At 38.5% G+C, this 19506-nt stretch overlaps 1 protein-coding gene across 3 annotated transcripts in view; it reads right to left on the bottom strand.

Moving 5' to 3' along the window:
• Window positions 1-19506, bottom strand: part of ZDHHC13 (zinc finger DHHC-type palmitoyltransferase 13) — a 50835-nt gene that overhangs the window by 14269 nt on the left and 17060 nt on the right. For all 3 annotated transcript variants that reach the window (XM_042904421.1, XM_042904423.1, XM_042904422.1), the window contains exons 3-10: window positions 18935-19057; window positions 17409-17486; window positions 15368-15512; window positions 13893-13957; window positions 12331-12493; window positions 11942-12067; window positions 8298-8431; window positions 4819-4919 (exon numbers count right to left, since the gene is read on the bottom strand). In XM_042904421.1, the coding sequence (XP_042760355.1) occupies window positions 4819-4919; window positions 8298-8431; window positions 11942-12067; window positions 12331-12493; window positions 13893-13957; window positions 15368-15512; window positions 17409-17486; window positions 18935-19057 (935 nt within the window). The remainder of the gene's footprint in view (window positions 1-4818; window positions 4920-8297; window positions 8432-11941; window positions 12068-12330; window positions 12494-13892; window positions 13958-15367; window positions 15513-17408; window positions 17487-18934; window positions 19058-19506) is intronic.

Here is a 19506-nt window from a genome sequence, read left to right as displayed (position 1 = left end):
GCTCATAATTGGCTAATAATTAATCCCTCCTAATTAGCTGAAACTCATACAAAAATTATTGACAGGAATGGTTGCAATATATAAGGAACATCCTGAGAACTGAAAAACATTCAAGAGCCAAATAAGTTCATCTCTAATGGCGTTACCATGGCTCTCCTGTAAGCATCTAAAAGAATAATTATCAGTCATTTTAACAAAATCATTCAAAGAAACAAACCATTTGATTCGGAGATTCCAATTAAAAATATTTCCTTATACATTAGATAAATGCTTGCAAAAATTTACTAATGGCAAGTTTAATTAATGCCTGTCACTGTATTAGGCTGTAGCGATTTAGAAATGAAAAAAACTGCTCTTTGCAAATTAATTACAAATCGAGTACTATTTTGGGAAAGGAAGATACTATAGACACATTAAGATAAAAAGTATTTCAAGGATAAATATTGCCCACTTGGAAATGTTTTTGAAGCGGTACAAATTCTTTGTATAAAAAGTAAAACTTTGCTCCAGGGAAAGACAAAGGAAGGTGCAGTTAAGTAATAAGCCAGTATACCAGTAGTAAACCAATTCTCCTTGCCCAGTTTAAGTCATTACCAACACAGTAACCACATCTGCCTTCCAAGGTATTATCAGGCTGTCTTGTGCCAAACTTTGGAGTGGAAGAGGCAGCCATAAAATAGACTCTAAACCCTTGCTATGCAAAGTGTGGTCCATAGACTCACAGCAATGGCTTTACCTGGGAGTTTGCGAGAAAGGCGTCACTTCAGACTTCACCCCAGACCTGCAGAACCAGACTCTGGATTTTAACAAGATCCTCAGGGGATCCACATGCACAACACAGTTTAAGAAGCACTGCTGTGACCCACAAAAACTAGCACAACCACATCTGGTTCAGGTGGGCAGGAACAAATCTTGTTGGTTTATTAGTTTATCAGTTTGGGAGCACCTGGGCGGCTCAGTGAGTTGAATGCCCAACTCTTGATTTTGGCTCAGGCCATGACTTCATGGTTCATGAGTTCAAGCCCCACATCAGGCTTGGCACTGACAACAAGGAGCCTGCTTGAAATTCTCTCTCCCCTCTCTCTCTGCCCCTCCCCTGCTTGTTCTTTCTCTGTCTCTCAAAAGAAATAAATAAACATTTAGAGGAAAAAAAAAAAGTTAGGTTATCACTTTGTCTGTAGAAGGGCCTGGCTTTAAGAAATACATAGGATCTAGAAGTGTTGTGTGAAATGAAATTCTAACAAATGAAGCTTACTTAGATTGGATTAAGAACACTGATAAAGAGCACATAGGTCAAGGCCTTTAAAGAATCACATCCTGTTTTCTTTCCACAAAATCTTGATCAAAACACATCACATTCTCAAAAATACATTCAGTTGAATCACATGATGATTCTGCATATTGAAGTGACTGAACTTTGGCCTCCTGTTCTGAATAACTTTCAAAACAAATCCCAGGAGAATCACTGGATCCTCTCTAAGTAAAATGAATGCATCTAACCCCTCATAGGAAAGCCAAATGTTCCTTGCTTCCATGCCCGTGCTTTGTGTGGTTCATTAACCTCAAATGCTCCCCACTGCCCCCATATACTTCCAGAAACACACTTTTAGGACATCCAAGTCTAACTTTATTCTCCCTCCCCTTGCAGGTCTTTCCTGATTCCCTACAGAGAAAGGATTCTTTCCCTTCACTGAGTCTAAAATGCCTATTCTGTGGCACTTAGACCTTATAGTTATTTATAGACCGCTCAGCCTCTCCAGTTAGCTTGTGACTCTTTGCAGTTCAAGTCTCTCAATATGGAGCCCAGCTCTTCAAGTGAAATCTGCCTTCCTGGAACTTGGACTAACTGGTTTTCCTTCTTTAGATCCTTTAGCTCTATGCTAAAGATCTACACTATAGCTGTCCTTAGATCTACCCTATAGAAGCTTATTCCTCATTTGTTCCGATAAATTTTTATCGAGCGTCCATTCCACACAATACGTTGGCTTACAAATGATGGACTTCCAAACACTTGACATTGGAAAGCAGTGCTCACACCTCCAGGATAAGCAGCAACATTGTTCCTTGTACAGCACAGCTTCCTGGTCATGCTCCTCCACTTGTGCTCCCGTCTGTCAATGTTTCTCTTAAAACAACAGAATTCAAAACAGAACAAGCACACTGCGGGGTTGTACTGACCAGTGCCGGGGACAGTGAGATGGCTGTTGTCCTTTGTGTGGACTCAAATCCTTGTACTACTGGGGAATACAGTGGCTCCCTTGACACGTGTGTCACTCCCCACACCAGGTTTTCAGTCAAAGCTCTTGCTCTTTTGCACCTGATCTGGAACATGCCAGAATCACAGACGTAGCGTTCCGTGCTTCACCATTTCTTCCCTGAGTCTTCATCTCATCTCCAAACTCATCAGTAAGGTCCTATCTCTTCCACCTGATCCTGCCTCATAAAAGCCAAATACATTACTTGCTGAACATATAAAAAAGCACCAAAAAGAAGGGATCATCTGAGGAACCAGTCCAGAGTCTCCCTTAAAATTAATTTCAACGTGCAGCCTTCTACACAGAGTTTATTCAGGAGAGTGAATAATAACATAATAGGTATTATTTACAAAATGCCCATTATGCAATGAGGACCGTGGTCAGCATTTTACAGACATCATAGCATTCCTTGTAGCCATCCCACAAATTTGGTACTGTTATCCCTCGGGTTTTTTTTCTTTTCTTGTTGTTGTTTTTAACAGAAAAACTGAGACTCGGTGAAATTCAATAATGTGCCCAGTGGTACCTAAGAAAGAGAGCCAAAGTCAAACTCACTCTGATGGCAAAGATAGTACTCTTTCCACAGCGCCCCAGACACTTTTCCCATAAAGGACCGTGAGAGGGGAAGCCCAGACTTGGCAAAACCTGGGACAAGATTCGTCTACTCAGAACTGAGCGCAGCACCTCCGGTCACACCCAGGGCAGTCCACACGACATTTACCGTTCAGCTTGGAAAACACTGATCTGATGGCAAAGTGTGCCACCTACTGACTGACATGCACTCACCCGTAGCAGGTGCATATGGCTGCCTAGATCAAAGGGCTTTCTGCTGTACCCGCAAGTAAAAGATCCCATCTCATCAACTCCGACATAAGAGTCTGTCTAGCTTTGGAAATCCGTTCTTCTGAGGTAATGGCATCTTCGCAAATGGTGAGCCGCTTGCAATTAAACTCAACTGAATATGAGGTTCTGTGATCGAGGCTTGCAAAACTACAGTGGAGTTACTTTTTTGTTGCTACAGATTCTGCAAAAAAATCATCAGGGAACACAAATCTAAAACTGGGCTTGCTCCCCTGCCACATGGGTTGGTAAACAAAAATATTAGCCACCCCTTCTCAGAATCATGTCACTTATCCTAGAATTTATCAGGCTTGAGATTTCCGCAAATAATTTGGGGTGTATATTGTCCTGTTGTTTTATACACTTGTGGTTACTTATAAAGTATTTTTATGACACATAATATCATGCAAGCCTTCACTAACTAGTGGCAGTAAGACTAGTGCTTAAAAAGCTGCCCCAAATCATTAATCATGAGACAAAGGCTTTGTGTAATAACATCTTTTGATAAAAGTCAAATGAACTCCATGGTATGCTACCCCATTCATTTACATTAAAGGAATTTGAAAAATATTAGAGAAAATGCTCAGAAACAAATATCATTAAAGTATAAACATGCTATAATGAAAGGAGATATATGCACTCTGAGAACTCATATGCTTCTTCACTTCACATTGATTTCTACGAAAAGAATATTCCTGAATTGATTGTATGCATTTCTCCCACAAACACCATCTTTCTTTTTTAAAAATGCCATTACCAGAAGGACACATAACACAGAAGTTAAAGGAATATGTTTACAGGTACATTTCTATCCACCACATTCTTTCTTCTCCTACCCTGTAAAGAAAACAAGGTTATAATGGCTTCCTAGAGTCTCTGGAAGGGGAAAAGGGAACTTGGAAAGAGGTGGGAAGATAAAAAATAAGAGAAAATGCCTCCTTCCTAATGGCAGCTTTAGCTATAAACCAAGAACTCTCCTCGAAGAGCACAACACACGCTTATTAAGCTGGTCGTGGCCTGAGCCCAGCTCTTCGAGTGATAAACCTATTTCTTGGATGAGTTTTTTTTATTTGAAACCATGCGCTGCCATCCATTAGCAGCTCATAGAAGAATTAAGTGGGCTGTGTGTGACCAGCATTTTTAAAAAACGAAATAACATAGGATAAAATTACAGAATTTCACAGTAAAGCACACGTTAGGAGTATCGTTTTCTGTTTCACATTCGGTCTGGGTGGCAATGTAAATGTATTTTTACTGTAGACTGAGAATCCATTGCTCTGGACAGGAACACTGCACTGGCCACTGCTGAGGAGGACACATTTCTCCGAACATCCCTCCCCTATAGACCATCTTGGCACCCAGAAGATTTATTAATCAACTGTAACTGCCGACCAAGTTAAAAGAACCTGCTGACCTTGAGGAGAGTATCTCAAGGCAATACGACAAATTTTCACGGGTCCAAGTAAAACAATAATTCACTCTATTGTTTCTATCCTCTGAGTAATAAATACTAGACACTACTGCTTCCATGGTGTGTTTGGAGATTATTTCCAGAATTGAGCAGATTTTCAACATGAAACGTCTTCAACCAAAATAATTAAAATGCATACAAATATGAGTTATAGTCCCTGGATCTCTTCTAATATCTACATTTCTAACTATGGCATTACTATTGTTTAAAGGAAAAATGGGATGTGTATTTAAATTTCAGCTGGAAGGATATGAGGAAAGAATAAGATGAACCACGTTACAAATATCCAAAAAATGGAACTTAGCAGGAAGACTGTTGGTAAGTAGATGAGACTCTTATACCCGACCAAGAACCTAAAAGAAAAAAGGATAAACATATGGTATTAGTAAAAACAGGTATGGTTCATATTAATTTTAGCTCTAAATCCCCTTAAATAATAACAGTAATAATAACGATTCCCTTAAGTAACAACAATAACAGCTTTCAGTACCGAGTGCTTCCAATGTGCCACTTTCCACATAGTAATTAAGAGTTTGTGGGGCGCCTGAGTGGCTCAAATGGTGAAGCTCAAATGGATAAGCATGGTTAATGCTACCACGACCTGCTACCGACTCTTGATTTCAGCTCAGGCCATGATGTCAAGGTTCGTGAGATCGAGCCCCACATTGGGCTTTGCACTGGCAGCACAGAGCCTGCTTGGGATTCTCTCTCTCTCTCTCTCTCTCTCTCTCTCTCTCACTTGTCCTCTCCCACTCAAGCTCTTTCTCTCTCAAAATAAATAAACATTAAAAAAAGTATTAAAAAAACAAGAGTTCGCCACCATCTCAACCCCACTGTACCCATGAGAAAAGTAAAGCACTCAAGAAATGCATGTTCCAGTCCTTAAAACTAACTTCTACATTATTTCATTCCCAATAACTTTCTATTTGCAATGAATCTTTATTTCTATTGAAAAATATCACATTTGTAGTTCTCTTTTTGGCTATCATATTTTCAAATATTCCAAAATGCAAAAATTTTAAATACTTCAGGGATTCACCTTCACATTTAACAAGCTTTCTTCTGGAGGCTAGCAGTATATTTTTAAACCATAACAGATGCACACGACCTTAAGCAGCTTTATCCCACAACCAGCTTGAGAAGCGGACACTGAACATAAAAAGAAGAAATAAAGGCTGAAAGTGGCCTTAGTCATCAAACACTAACCCTCTCGCTTGGGTAACGAGCAACGTGAAAGTCCTCACAGAACTTACTCAAATGTTAATACTGTAGTTTCAAAAGAAAAAAAATCTGTCTTTCATGTTAAATACTCAATAGAGTAAACCCATGCAGGAATATGGTTTACCTGGATCTATTTTAAAATTTATACCAGGAAAAAATAATGGTTGATGATGGGTAAGAAAAGGATTCTTTAAAAGCTATCAAGATCAGAAGTGTAATTATGATAAAATATTTGAGAAAAACTGAAGGTTCCAAGCCTCGGGCACATAATACGTGACCAGAACAGGCCAAATAGAGCCCACGTAACGTCCACAGCATGACCTGCCTGAGATTAGGCGGCACAGATGTGTCTGAATGAATTAAGCAGTGCAGTGAACTACCTAATTTGTAAGCGTCTGCTACCATGACCTGTGTGCTTCAAATAGGCATCACGTAGCAGCCTGGATCAATAGGCAACTGCGCCTGGAGCTTAAAGAAGAGTAGAAGTTTGCAGCTGCCTACCTCCATGAGACGCGGTCTCTACAGAAGGGTATGAAATAAAAGCAGTATGGATAAAGCTGCCATATGCATTTGTGTCCCATTTGAATCGTGTCCATATGCCAAGTCTAGCATACAAAGCCCTCCACTCACTGTCAGCAAAAATAAAAGTTTCCTATAAACTTTTGTACAATGTTGGTTTCTACTGAAACAAACAAAATCTCAAATGCTCCTATCCTAGGTGAGTAGATACTGTCAGCTCTTGCTTTCTCTCTGAAAGAGAAAACACAAAACCCCCAAAGTGATCATTGCGATTTCTGGTGATTTGGCTTAAAATTTCTTTGGCAACCAACTCACAATCTACTTAGTGGAAAGTGTATAAATATCTCTAAATTATAAGTTTTCTGTACAGCAGACAATTTTAGGCATTTTGTTATTTTTCAGAAATATAAGTTTTTACTTTACACTTATATTCTAATTCATTTCCAACCAACTGTCTTGCTCTTGAGTGACCAAGAGGTAAGATTCCTCTAATATTTTGTTTTTCCTTATTACTCAAGCAGTTCATGCTTATTCCAAAAAATGCTGGCAAGCAAAAAAGGCATAGGAATACTCAACATTACACCCTGAAGAGAGATCCTTTTAGATCCTTTTCTACGGATCATCATCGTGCATTACATTTTTCTTTTATTCAGTAAATGAAAGTTTACATTTACTGAAAATTGAAAAGAGAAACATCTCCTGCTTGCATGGGCCTTAACACTCCAGGAAACGGTGAGTAAGTGCCATGAAGAAAATCAAACAGGGTGATGCAGAGTTATTCAGGGATGGCCTAAGGAGGTGACACTGGTCCTGAGGCCTGAATGGCTGTGTCTCCTGTTCTAAAACAATACGGTATCAGAACACTTCAGACAAAGATCTAAGCAAGAGTCAAGGCCCAGGAGCGGCATGAGCTCAATGTGCTTTAGAAACAGAAAGAGGGCAGAAGAGCAGAGAAGGGAAGAGAGGAAAGAGATGAAGTCCAAAGGGAGAGATCGAATCACATGACACCTCACAGGCAAGGAGTTTGGGTTTTATTTTGAAGACGCAGAAAAGTCAGTGGAAGCCATTAAGCAGAGAGAAAAAAAGGAAACTGTTTGCCTTTTAAAAAGACCACCCTGATTGCTAAGTGGGGATGAACTATAAATCAGGGATAAGAGCTGACCAACTGGAGAAAGAACAGGAAGGACGTGGTGATGGGCTGGATGTGGGAAGGGAAGAATGGAACACAACAGTAATCCAAGGATGACATTCGTTATTCACACGGGGAACTGGATGCCATTTTACTGAAAGCAGGAAGAGACTGGGGTGTGGTATGACTGCTGGGCACTGTGTGTCAGCCATGGTTCCAGCCGTTGTACGTGTCTTAACCATAAAGCAGGCATTGTCACAACTATTATCCTCATTTTTATAGATGCAAAAAGTGAGGCACAGAGAGGTAAAGCAACTTGCTAAAGGTCAGACTGCTGTGTGGTAAAGCCTGACTTGAATCCAGGCAACTTGACCCTTAACCATGACTAAATACCATCATGTATATTTTCCTAAAAATAGAGCCATCCCACAGTTACCGTTTTATAATTTCCTACATTTCAGTTAGGTCGTTTCAACTAAAAAACCTTAAAAGCAAAAATAAAGAGCTTAAAATGAATTCAGATCAAGGAAAAAAACACAATTTCTGAAAAGTGGGCAAAAGTGCTTCAAGATGCAAAACACTTACAAAAATCTCATTATTTACCAAAATCAACCATTCAAAAAATGAGCTAGGGTCTTTATTTCCTACCAGTTGCCAATTCAATCAAACTACTGGGTTGACCAATCTGCTTTTAGCCAAATCATATGCTACCAAAGCCCTTCCCTCCCACCACCCCTGAAGACGTTTCTATGTGGTAAATAACATTCAGAGCTCAGTAAAAACTGCGATTTCAGCTAATTAACAGAAATAAACAATCACACGGAAATGCAATAACCAGCCTTGCAAAGACTAATATACACACCTTGGAAGCAAAGATGTCAGAAAAAACAATGTTATTAGAAGACATCCTTTTAAAAGCCAAGAATCTGAATTGAAGTCCAGTATGTATCCAACAGCCCACATGGTAATCACAGAAAGCATCAGCAGCAGGAAGAGCTATTAAGAGATTCAGAATTTTAGAACCTTATGGATTTCACCTCCTAAGTATCTAATAATGATTAGTACCACAGAAGAACATCTTCTGAAATATATAACTATTAATACAACAGCAGAACACAGTTGTTCTTCAAAATTGCTGATTAGTAAATGTGAAGTCTGAGAAAATTACCAATCTTGGAAACAATCCTTTGAAAACCTTAGATTTTATAAAATATTGCCTAAACATGTTTTCTTGTGCTTTCTTCCCCTCCAAGAAACAGGGGTCTTTCAGAGGAGTGCTAATGAGAGCTGTCATTTTTAAAAATAATTTCTTTCAAACAGTATTGTAGGTCAGAAAGCACAAAGCAAAACAAAGGGACCACACAAAAATCAGGACACCCAAGGCTCAATGTGGAGAGTGCGGCAGTTCCAGCCTGGACAGCAGATGGTGCCATCCCTTAATAAAGGTCAGAGGGAACAAGTCCGCAGAAAAGACGACAGTTGGAGGCATGTGGAATTTCAGATGCCTATGGGGAGAGAGCCAGGAGGCAGTCAGAAAAGCGGTCTACCACCCAGGAGAAAACTTTGTATTCATCAGTATATAATCTGGAAAGCCATGAACCAATAACATCCCAAGGACTGTGTGCAAGGTAGAAAGGGGCAGAATCTTCGCCAACACAAACACTGAAGGGGAAAAAAGCTAAGTTGTCAAAGGTAACGAAGAGTGACTGGTGTGACCAGAAAGGCAGGATGTGAACACAGGAGAAAGGTCCCAGCAAAGCCAAGGAAGATTCAAGTTTCAAGAAAGGAGTAATTCTCAGTTGTCAAATGTCACACGGAGGCCAAAGACTGAAACATATCCTTGGGATGCTAATCATTTAGGTTTATGCCGGCAAAGTGAAAAGAATGAAATGTCTATGAGCCAACAGTGTGACTGTCTGTACTGAAGCCAGGCACCACATTTCTGCAATGCAGTCCCTTAACTGCGATATACATGACCTTGGAAGCCAGTAAGGCTTTTGCAACGGCAAAGGGAAAAAATATATCCTGCCCTATTTTCTTCCACTTTTACTTCTCTAAGTATTCTGAGGATGAATACTTTCAAATGCTATCAAATCTTTTAAAGTCCTATATCAGTTAAATGTCTGACTCTTGGTTTCAGCTCAGGTCATGATCTCACAGTTCGTGAGTTTGAGCCCCAAGTCGGGCTCTGCGCGGACGGTGCGGAGCCTGTTTGGGATTCTCTCTACCCCTCTCTCTATGACCCCTCTAACCCCGGCTCATGCTGTCTCTGTCTCCCTCAAAATAAATAAACTTTAAAAAAATATATAAAAATTAAAAAAAATAAAATCCTAAATCTAATTTGCAAGGTAATCAAGTTTAGATTTTTTTTAAAGGTAGTAAACGTAGAATCTATGAGCAACATAATCTCAGAACAGAAATAAGAATTAAATATGGATTTCAAATTTTTTCTTTCTTTTTAATTCGAGAAAGAGAGAGAGCACACAAGTGGGGAAGAAGGGCAAAGGGAGAGAGAGAATCCCAAGCAGGATCCATGCCCACTGCAGAGCCCAACACAGGGCTTGATCCCATGACCCTGGGATCATGACCTGAGCTGAAATGAAGAGTCAGACGCTCAACCAACTGAGCCACCCAGGAGCCCCTGGATCTCAAAGTTCAATCCCAGATATAACACTCATAAATGAGCCACACTATTTACTCACTCAATAAATATTCCATTGTACACTATATGCTGGAGCACTGTTCTAAGCACTTGGGACACATCATGAATTTGAGGTTTTTCTCTCATGGAGCTTAAATTCTAGCAGAAGATGACAGCCAAATGTATTAAGTGATTTAATAGCATATAAACAGCTGGATCACACAGGGCCTCGTAAGTCACTGAAAGGACGTGGGCTTTTATTTTAGGAGAAAGGGGGAGACATCACAGGATTCTGAGCAGATGAATGACAGGATCTGACCTACATTTTAAAAGATTCATCAGTGGACGCCTGGGTGGCTCAGTCAGTTGAGCGTCCAACTTCAGTTCAGGCCATGATCTCACAGTTTACACTGCATCGGGGCCTCTGCTGTCAGCACAGAGCCCACTTCAGATCCTCTCTCTCCCTCTCTCTCTGCCCCTTCCCCTGCCTCAAAAATAAGTTAAAAAAAAAAAAGATTCACCTGGCTGCTCAGCTGGGAATGGACTAGAGGTGAGTGGGAGCAGGGGGATGACAGACAACTGCAGTAAGCTGCATGAAAGACACTGGCGGCTGGACCAAAATGCCATTGGTGGAGGAGCGAGAAGAGGTCAGGTTCTGGATATATACTGAGGGCCGAATTAGCCAATGTGTTTTCCTAATGGACTGGATACATGGCATGACAGAGAAAAGACAAAAATGACTGAAGACTGGAGCTGCCACCTACTGAGAAGGGACAGGCTATAGATGGAGTAGTTGGGGTGGGAAAAAGATCAGGAGTTCAGTTTTGGATATGTATATTGGAGATATCTATAAGACATTGAACTGAATAAATCAAGTAGGTAATTCGATAGAGTCTGGAAAGATCTGGACTGAAGATAACTTTGGGAGCTGTCAATACACACACGGCATTTAACGCCATGGAGGTGCATGAGATCACCAAAAGAGGTCCAAGAACAAAATCTTGGGTCACCCTACCAATAAGGGTAGGGGAGAAGCAGAGGAGCTGGCAAAGGATACTGAGGAGTAGCAGTTACTTCTTCCTCTCTCCCTCTACACGCCTGAATGCAAAATAGATGCAGTATTCATAATGAACCTCTGCAGAGAAATCTGGGCTCTGTGAATTTAGAATCGTTCTGAGAGTATAATTACTAATCATCATTAGAAAAGACGATGCCGTCTTTCATATCTGAAAACATTAAAAACAGAGTCAATTCAACACCCCATTTTAACAATTTGAATTATGACTAATACGACACTACTAGGGCTAGATTTTTATGAGAATAAGCTGAACTTCTCCACTTTCCCTATCAGTTTAACTGTTAAGTTCAGGAGGACATCACTCAGAAGAACTGCCAAGTTGAACAAAGCATAAAACTGGGGGTCATCTCTTGAAATTCTAGATGTTTTCATTTTGTGAAGTCTGCTAACTCCTCAGGATTCTAACAAAACACTGAATGCTACTGTTTGCCCCTTGAAAAAGATTTTCAGTAAAAACAAATTTTCCTCTTGCTACTCTAAGAATTTAAACCATCTGTTTCAATTCATTCATTAAGTAAATGTGGAAGTCTGCTATGATATTCACAAGATAACATGTAGCTTTAGAGCCATCTAGCTGAGGGCCAATAGTAAATTGCCAATGAAAGTGCCACACTGCCAACTCTGGGCTATGGGACACATGGGGCAGATGTGACCAGTGGATATAATGCAGCCCTAAGCCAACTCCCTGGTTTCATCCTGGTTTCCTCCCTGATTCGCCGTAAAAACAGAAACACAAATGAATAAAACGGTTCTTATGGCCCACAGAACAGGACCCATATGAAAATACCTCGCATTTCTGCAGCCACCTCCAGAGTCTGAACTTTTTGTTAGCTCTCATTTTGGCTTCTGTTTTTAGCATGTGAATAATGAGCCTATTTTTGTTTTGTAGAGCCATATCAAGAGGTGTTTCGCCCTTAAAAAAGAAAAAAAAAAAGAGAGAGAGAGAGAGAGAGAAAGTTCAATTATATTTTTGATAGAGTATGGGTGTTAAACATTGTACAAGAAATCAGCAGAATCATAGACTCAGTGTATTCATTCTGGAAGTAGTCAGTTACTGTCGTTGGTTATTTATCTTGTGGTAATTGAAAAATATATGTATAGCTTATGTTTATGTTGATGTACTAATTTTCTAACTGAATATATAATAAACTAAAGGAGATAAATACCTGGTCATACCTTAACATTTCGGATGTCCAGGCTAGAACCGGCTTCCAAAAGTTTATCTACAGCATTAACATTTCCCGCTGCAACTGCCCAGTGGAGTGGAGTGTTTTGGTGTATTTTATCAACCACACTGAGAGAAGGATTAAACTTTAAAAGAAATCCAGTTGGTTCTGGCCTGTCTCAAAACAATAAAATACCAAGGAGTATTAGAGAGATGAATGATTTGAAAGGTAAATGCAAATAATGAATCTTTTAAGCTAACATATAAATTAACCACTCAGTTAAGTATTCTGAAGATCGAGAAACTTCTTTGTGCAGAGTTCTATTCCAGGGGCTAATAGGAGAGATGCACCTCCAAAACAAGACATCTATTATGTGATAGTCGGCAATACAAATACGATAATTTCAACATCAATATGCTGGAATAACTGCTTTTGTTTTTCAAACTTTTACTTTCATGTAGTTATTGTATTGCTTACCTTTTTTTTTTATTGTGAATTTAACTTGGGCCAATGCTATGTTATTTATCTAATTAAAAACTAAATCTACGCAACACTATATTTGAGGAGATAAACCAAAAGCTGACTTCCATGCTTCCTTTAACCAATTATTAAATAAAGCAGGCATAAATAATGTCCTAAAACATTTATTTATCTTAGAAACCTATGGACTAAAAGGCAGAGTTCAATAAAATATTTTTACTTTACCATAAATACCTTCTCTTCCTTCATGACTACTCAAGAGATTCTTTTAATAAAGCAGTATTCTATTTTACTTATTCTATCAACATCTTTAAACACTATTATCTGACCTCAGAGTTGTCAGCAAAAAAGACAAAATGCTTTTTAACAAAATTCAACTCTCAGCCCCAGCACTCCATGATCAAAAGGAAATGGCATCACAACTACCTTGGATCCTAGGAGAGAAATCCTAAGTAAAAGTAGAATCAGAAATTAAGCACAACACAAATTCATAAAGGCAAAACTGTAGCAAGTATTTGAACAGAAGAATACCAGAAGTTAGACTACATGGTGGTCGTTAATCATATGTGTTTATAAACAAACAGAAAAACTTAAACATGTAAGTACCTGATAGAAACATATAAACAGACCATATTCATATTCATAGATATTCAAAATCTGCTATTTTCAGAGCAGTCAACAATGTCAGAGAACCTTAAAACATACTGTTGTCTGGAAAGAAGATTTTATCATCTCGATTTCAAACTTTGAGAACATTTAAACTTGTAGTCATTTTTTTAAAAAATGCAAACTGAGAAATATAAGCCATGTTCACAGCATATACTATAAAATCTCTACCTGCTCTATAAGGAAATTTTTTTCTTATTAGCAGTTTTCAAATTGTTCCCCAAAGCTATCAGAAGAGAAATTTTATTTCAGTGGTGCTTTTCTAGCCGTAACTACATTAAACGTTCATACCACAGTCACAGGGTAGAAAATCTTCAGAATGTAGTATCATCTCAACATAGACTAGGCTACTTAAAATTATACACACAGAAAAGAAATTGTTAGAACCAAGAATCAGAAAAAGGCAAGTCAGTTAGACTTACTTACCCAAGTACTTTGTGAGCTGATAACATGAGAGGTGTCTGCCCATTTAAATCTGTCATATTCACACTCTGTTCGAAAAGAAGAGTCAATCAGCCTAACTGTAAACACAGTCAAAATTCTCTCTTCTCTTAATAGAAGTATCTCTTTAATACATTCAACATCACCATTGCTTTTACAAGAAGCGTTCTGATATCATTTGAACAAAACAGTGTTCTGCTCCTCACCCAAAGGGTGAAAATCCATTGATTTCTACAAAATACTCATAAAGGAAAAATCTGAATATATGCTTCAAAGTGTTGCATGATGTGAATGGAAGAAAGCGAAGGGAAAGAGGAAAATGCTGACAATCACCGTCAGATATAAGAGACCTTAGGAGTCATCTAGTTTAGACCTTACCTGACACAGTAATTCAAATTATCATGTCTTACACAAAGCCACCCAGTCTCCATGTAAACACTTCCAGTGATAATGAAACCTCTATCTTTTCTCAGGCAACTCATTGTAATTTTGGACTTACGTTTCAAAGACTAAAACATGAAAAGTTCTTTTCTATTTTTTATAATATGGGGGGGGGGGTGAGGAAGGAAACCATATCTCCATAAGGATATGCTCCTTTTAATAAAATGGGCCCGTGTTTGGGGTGCAGAATAATGGTTCTAACCAAGTCAAGGAAAGAGTTTCAGTTACCGAAGTGTCTCTTGGGCCTTGGAGGAATACGACTTGGGAAAGAGCCCAAGGAGAAGCAAACAGGGCTCCTCCTCATACGTCTTCCCAAAATGAGACCCAGGAGGTTATAATTATTCTACTTCAGTGGGCTAAGTCTGAGAGAAAGTGCTTATTTAAAAGGAACACAATCATTCCAACAGCATTTGTGCAAACATGTTTCCACGCCTGTTATAGGCGAGTCTGCTGATACAGAAACCACTCTGCTACCAGAAAGCATATCCCAGGCAAGTATGGCTGACAGGGAGACTCCCACTGCCAATACCCTATAATTTAACCTGTGCCATAAATGGATGCCTCTTAAGGCAAGTCATTTTTCATGGAATTACTTTAGAGAACAATAAGAAGCACACATTCAAATTGGTCTCCCATTTGCACTCAAATAATGAAAGCAAATGATGGGTTCATTTAGTGATCTGACTACCATTTCTACATTCAACCAGAAGAAAAATACAGGCTTTTGAAGTCATGTTTTTGAAAAACTCTGCAAATTACTGGGATCATAAGAAAATCTATTATAGGCTTACAAGTTTCAAAAACATCTATTACATGTTACTGAGCTAAATGACCTGTCCTTTTTGCTCCAATGAAGCTGGAAAAGCAGCATTCAATACCTAGACTTCCTGGGGCTAATATTTGAATATTTGATACCCATAACATATACTCTAAAACTGAGGGCAGACCTACTACTAATCATCCTCCCAATCTCTTCAGATTCACAGCAGCTGGAGTATAAGATATGTTTCTAAACATACCTGTCCTTTTGAGATGAGATATGCTATAATAGGCATGTGTTGAAATAATACTGCCAGGTGGATGCTGCTGAATCCCTCCCCATCGATGAGAGTGGGGTCAGCTCCATACTGGAGTAATAATATGACCATAGGCAAATGTCCTTGTCTGCAAATAGAGAGTAAAGATTACACCGTTTTCTACAGCATGCAGTAAAAGAAAAAATTTCAGGAAGAAACTGGTATCCCTAAGACATGAGAGATTTGGGGGGCACCTGGGTGGCTCAGTCGGTTAAGTGTCCGACCTCAGTTCAGGTCATGAGCTCGTGGTTCGTGGGTTCGAGCCCCACATCAGGCTCTGTGCTGACAGCTCGGAGCCTGGAGCCTGCTTCAGATTCTGTGTCTCCCTGTCTGTCTGCCCCTCCCCTGCTTATTCATATTCTCTCTCTCGCTCTCTCTCTTTCAAAAATAAATAAATATTAAAAAAAAACCAAAACTTTAAAACATGAGAGATTTTGGTTCGATACAAAGAGTATTTCCTAACAGACTTTCAAAACACTGGAGACTGTCCAAATGTATTTCACTTTGACACTCCAAACTTAGGGCTATCTGGACAATCCTTCTTGAATGCAGGTAATACACTTAATAACCTTCCAATCTATTATCAAACCTTGTGTTGCTATAACGTATAAATAATACATGTATAATAATAATAATTATACATGACTAATGCTAAAAATAAAAACTTAAAAAAAATTTTTTTAACGTTTATTTATTTTTGAGAGAGACAGAGTGCGAGCAGGGGAGGGACAGAGAGAGAGGGAAACACAGAATCCAAAGCAGGCTGCAGGCTCCGAGCTGTCAGCACAGAGCCCAACTCAGGGCTCCAACTCACAAACCATGAGATCAGGACCTGAGCCAAAGTCAGACGCTTAACTGACTGAACCACCCAGGTGCCCCTGAAAATGAAAACTTCAAAACCACGTACACTTCACTGTTGTTGTTTTAAAACCAAGAAATAATCATGAGAGTTGAGGTATAACATTCAGATTGCAGGTATATACTATGATAATATTATTCTTAGGAACTACAGACTTCTACATTTGAATATGGCTCATTTTCCATGTAAAGCATTGCACCCCACTTGCTCAAAAGGGATGAGTTGGTTAACCTTAGATTCTTCAAAATTCTGGGCAGTGGGAAAAAGATTCCACTCCTGTCTTCAATAAACAAGTACTCATTTTAGTTCTAGGTTCACGTCAACCCCACGAACCAGAGACTGGAATTAAAGTGACAGATGAAGAGGAGCGTCTGGTTGGCTCGGCTGGTTAAGCACTCGACTCTCGACTTCAGCTCAGGTAATGATCTTGTGTTTTTTGAGTTCGGGCCGGCATGGGGCTTGGAACTGTAAGCGCCAATTCCATCTCTCCCTCTGCCCCTCCCCCAACCTCTCTCTCACAAAATAAATAAAACTTTAAAAAGAAATGACAGATGAAGAAACTGTTAAGTATCAAGACAGGCACATATTAATTTCAGCTTCAAATGGCCAATATATTCCAGAGAAAAAAACTAAGTAAGTTTACAATTCACTGACTTATCACTTTATCCACGTGATCAGCTATAAAAGATACTTATTTTGATTATAAGAAAGTATAATACACATATTTCAGTTTTCGCATCATAGTGGGACCCTAAATTAAACAAAAAAAATATACTGTCCCAAAACGATAATTTTCTTTTTTTAATGAAAGGGAAAAAAGGGAAAGAAAGCCTTTCTTATGGCCCACAACAGCAGTTTCCCGATATGATAGTTACTAGGCACACTGGCTATTTAAATTCAAATTAGTTAAAATTAAATAAAATTAAAAATTCATTTCCTTAGTTGCATTAGCCACATTTCCCATTTCCTATGTGGCTAGTAGCCACAATACTCGATGGCACAAAATAGAACATTTCCATCGTCACAGAAAGTTCTGCCAGAAAGTGCTAGTCTACAAGACTCAGAAAATGAACTTAAGTCACCGTGACTCTGAACAGCAATTTCAGTGTTCCAAGAAATCTTTACCTGATGGCCCAGTGAAGAGGTGTCGAATTTAAATCTCCACCCAACTGATCTACTACAGCACCTTTTGAAATATAAAACCTATTAAAAGCAGACATAAATGAAAATAAGATTTAAAACTTAAAATACATACTGAGAAAGAAAACATCAATTTTTCTTAGTGATAAATATACGACAACAGAGATTATAATAATAACCCTCCCCCGAAACACTCAGACCTACAGAAGTGTGAGATTCACACAAAGGCATCAAACAGATCCTGGTGAAATAGTCTTAGCATATCAGTAATTACTCCTGCTGTCATAAGCTTTCCATCATAACTTACATACCAAACGCATGATAACTACTCTCACCATATATTCTAATTACCCAGCACTCTTCAAATGGTTTATATTCAAAACACTTAGGATCACACAGATATTCTACTTAACCCACAAGAAGAAAGGTGGAATAATGTCACTTGTAGAATTACTATGTGGAATTGAATTCTAAAAGTAAGTAGTAAAAACTTAATTCAAAATCCTTTCAGAAAAGTTAAATATTCTGAGTATTTGGCTTTCTATTTTGGGGTCGCAGAGGTGATACACTGTATCAAGTGAACCTATAAGATGAAGAGACTTATCTTCTTCTGTGGTTTACAGGAAGTGGTCTCATTATGCTAAAGTTGTACTTCATATATCATATTATCTAAATAATATACTAGTTTATTTCCCCAGAAAAGGTGTTTGCCTGTGACTATAAAGTGTGGTTTTTTAAGTGTATTTTAAACTTTAGTACATTTTTATTTTCTTAAATCCCAAGGATTTTAAATATATATAATACAAAATACATACACATTCACATACACACATTTAATTTACATGCTAAGGTATAAAATAAAGAAACAAACAAAAACCACACAATGGGGAAGTAGTGCTCTATGAAGGGGAAATATTTCATACAATCCAAACATGTCTACCTAAAAATGTATTCCATATTTAATCTAAAAAATGGTGAAATCATTCTCCTACCCATCCATACCTCCTGGGATTTTAACAAAGTAAAATATTCCCATGTTTTTTCTAAACTAGACGAAACTTTCTGTTCTATCCTGAGACCGTTTATGTTACGTTTTTCCTTTTCAAAAAATGTTCAGGGCACCTGGCTGGCTCAGTCAGTAAAGCATGCAACTCTTGATCTTGGGGTTGTGAGTTCAAGCCCCACGTGGGGCCTAGAGTCTACTTAGAAAAGAAAAAAACAAAAACAACAGTATTCCATTTCCTTGCCTGAACTTTATCTTTACAATGGGTCCCATGGCTTTATCTTTAATTTTCCTTTTTGGGCCAGTGAGAGTCCTGAACTAGATGGTCAATAAAGCCCTTTTCAACACGATAATAACCGATGCATGCAGCACAGAATTTCAGGTATTCATTCACAATAAAAGATTATAGATGGTACAGCATTCATACTTGTACTGAAAAAAAAGACAACTGAAAAGAGGTCTGGAATAAAAAATACATACTTAATAACACACACACAGCCCATCTTACTTTACAAGATCCAGCCTGTTGTTAATAGCAGCCCAATGAAGAAGCGACACATTTTCTTTGTCTGGTTGCCTGACATCATATCCTGCTTCTACCAACTCTTTACAACGTTCAAAAATCCCGTACCTGAAATAAGAGGGGGAAAAAAAAAGGCAGAATGATACCATTAAAATAATTTCAAATACCAAAATTTATTCCGTTTACCATGTCTTTATCTAATCTCTCAGCCAACACAGATACAATAATTAACAAGGATAAAAATAAAGAGGATGTATTCTTAAGCCAAACAATAAAAGTAAACTTTATTTACTAACTGATCAGACAGATACACGTGGAGTTGGACTTGATTTTCTTAACTAAACTTCAACATTCACATTTGCCCTCCCCTCAATAAATTTCATTTTATCATTTCCTATATGCCAGGAATGTATGATGCTCGTCCCTAACTACAATCCTATCCCTGAATAAGAGAGACAGACTAACAGCAAACTTGGAATGGGATAAATTCAACAATACGATGTGGGCGTGGTGTAATTATAGCAAAGAAAGGAATGATAAGCCCTTCCTGAAGGAGA

Source organism: Panthera leo, chromosome D1, assembly GCF_018350215.1.
Source record: "Panthera leo isolate Ple1 chromosome D1, P.leo_Ple1_pat1.1, whole genome shotgun sequence".
Classification (NCBI taxonomy): Eukaryota; Metazoa; Chordata; class Mammalia; order Carnivora; family Felidae; genus Panthera; species Panthera leo.
This window is presented reverse-complemented; position numbering and strand designations above follow the sequence as displayed.